General features: G+C 55.5%; 1 protein-coding gene across 6 annotated transcripts in view; it reads left to right on the top strand.

Annotated features, from left to right (window-relative positions):
- The window catches only part of PPP1R15A (protein phosphatase 1 regulatory subunit 15A), a 6,376-nt gene that overhangs the window by 2,320 nt on the left and 2,036 nt on the right, over nt 1-2,020 (top strand). For all 6 annotated transcript variants that reach the window (XM_027860510.1, XM_027860509.1, XM_027860508.1 and 3 more), the window contains exon 3: nt 1,300-2,019. In XM_027860510.1, the coding sequence (XP_027716311.1) occupies nt 1,300-2,019 (720 nt within the window). The remainder of the gene's footprint in view (nt 1-1,299; nt 2,020) is intronic.

Raw genomic sequence — 2,020 nt, 5'->3', positions numbered from 1 at the left:
GCCGGGGCCCCCGAGGGGACAGAGCAGGGAGGGGGCGCCGGGATCCTCGAGGGGACAGGACACGGAGGGATTCGGGAGGGGACAGGATAGTACAGTAAGGGGGGCTGGGACCTTTGAGGGGCAGGACGGAACAGGAAGGGGGCACTGAGGCACACCTCAGCGTTAGGGGACAGGGAGCTGGGAACCTCAGAACAGAGAGGCAGAGGGGGACCTCCAGGATCTCTGAGAAGATGAGGACCAGAAGGGTCCAGGGGCAAGGAGAACTCCCAGCAGGGAGGGAGGGATGGAAGGAAGGAAAAGGAATAAGCATTTATTAATGTCTGCTGGGTGCCAGGTACTGTGCCCATATTATCACAATTCTGGGAAGTAAGTGCTATTATTATCCCCATTTTACAGCAAACAGAGGTTATGTGACTTGCCCAAGGTCTCACAGCTAGTGTAAGGCCAGATTTGAACTCAGGTCTTGCTCCTCACTCCAGGCCCAGTGCTCCAGCCACTGAGCCACCAGCTGCCTTGTAAGTGGTGCTTGAGGCTCTCAGGGGCCAGGAACCAGGGGTAAAGCACATATACCTAGGTGGTGTTTGCCCTTCTGTTCTGGAAAAGGACCGTGACATTAGGGAGGTGATGCCATGACAGGCGAGTGAATTGGATTTAAGTGAGGGAGGGCTGTGCAAAGTCACCAGCCTCATTTTCTGTTCCAGAGCCACCTGGGTCCAGTGGCCAGAAACAGACCAGGGGACTGGAGATGGCCCAGGATGCAGTGGGAGACCTTGGCCTTTTAAACCTAAGGTCTTTTGCAAGTCGCAACAGCCATTGAGTGATGAAAGCTAGGTAAAAAAATGAGGCAAAGAATGGCCTCTTTAACCCAGCCCCCCCTCCCCCCAATCAAACTAGGAGGGGAAGCCCCTCAGGGTTTCTGGTCAAAACAGAAACAATTCCTATTTACATTCACTCTGAGTCAGTCAGTATCTGTTGGCCAATTAGTGAGATCCAAGTGATTTGGGTTTAAGGCATTGTCCTTAAACTAGCCTAGAAACCCCAAGATATCTTGGGAAGGGTGGAGAGCCGGAGTGATTTGGGGTTAAGGCTAGTCTTAAAAAACAAACAAACCCAGACTAGGTAAGAGGTAGCTGACTAAAAGTGCTTAGGGCCACCAGGAATGGGAGAGGCCAGGAAGGGGTGGGGCTATTCAGTCAGGGTTGAAAGTGTGGGTTTGCCAAATGCTTGGCTTCCTGTTTCCCTCCCATGACTCACGACAAGAGAAGTCTAATGTAGCCTGCTTGTTTCTTTCTCTTACAGCCCAGCCCTGCCCTGGGACACACCACTGGTGTCCCCGTAGAGGCCTCCCTCAGGAGCAGCCTTTTTTCTGGCCTTCTGTTCCTTCTGGCCTGGGCCTTGGCCCAGCTGTGGAGGGTGGGACTCCAGCCCAAGCCTAGAGGAGAAGCAAAGCTTGTGAGCCCTGAAGCTGGAGCTGAAGAGGAGGAGAGCACTTTTGTCCAGGCTCCAGGACCTTGGCCTGAAGTCAGAAGAGCTTGGGCCAGCCCTAGCCCCCTGCCCTGGGCTAAGCAAGTGAGGAAAGAGGGTGATGAAGGAACCGCTGAAGGCCCAACCGGCTGTGGGTCTGGAGAACAGAAGGTCCATGAAGGAGCAGCCAGGAGAGAGAAGCCTGGCGGTAGGCCTGCAGGCCCGGCCCAGCAAGACGATGGACAGGGGGCAGAGGGAGCAGCTAGAGACCTCCTCATGGGACAAAGAGCCCTCTGGCCTGGAGAAGGCATGGTGGATGAGAATGAAGATGCAGGAGAACAGGCCCCAGGAGCAGCTGAACAAAGCCCCCCTTCCCATGTGGACGGTGGCCCTCAAGGGCTCTGGCCCTTGGCCTGGCAGCTTAGAGAAGAGGCGGATAAGAGGGGAATGGGGGGAGCTGAAGAAAGTAATAGTGAAGGAGGAGTAGGCAGGCAGCCTCCTGTGCTCACCAGCCCCCTGCTCAGGGCCTGGGCCTACAGACCTGGAGAGGATGAAG

The sequence above is a fragment of the Vombatus ursinus genome, unplaced genomic scaffold (assembly GCF_900497805.2).
Source record: "Vombatus ursinus unplaced genomic scaffold, bare-nosed wombat genome assembly UNPS02014198.1, whole genome shotgun sequence".
In the NCBI taxonomy this organism is placed as follows: Eukaryota; Metazoa; Chordata; class Mammalia; order Diprotodontia; family Vombatidae; genus Vombatus; species Vombatus ursinus.
The sequence above is the reverse complement of the archived record's forward strand: the minus strand, read 5'-3'. Positions and strand labels throughout refer to the sequence as shown.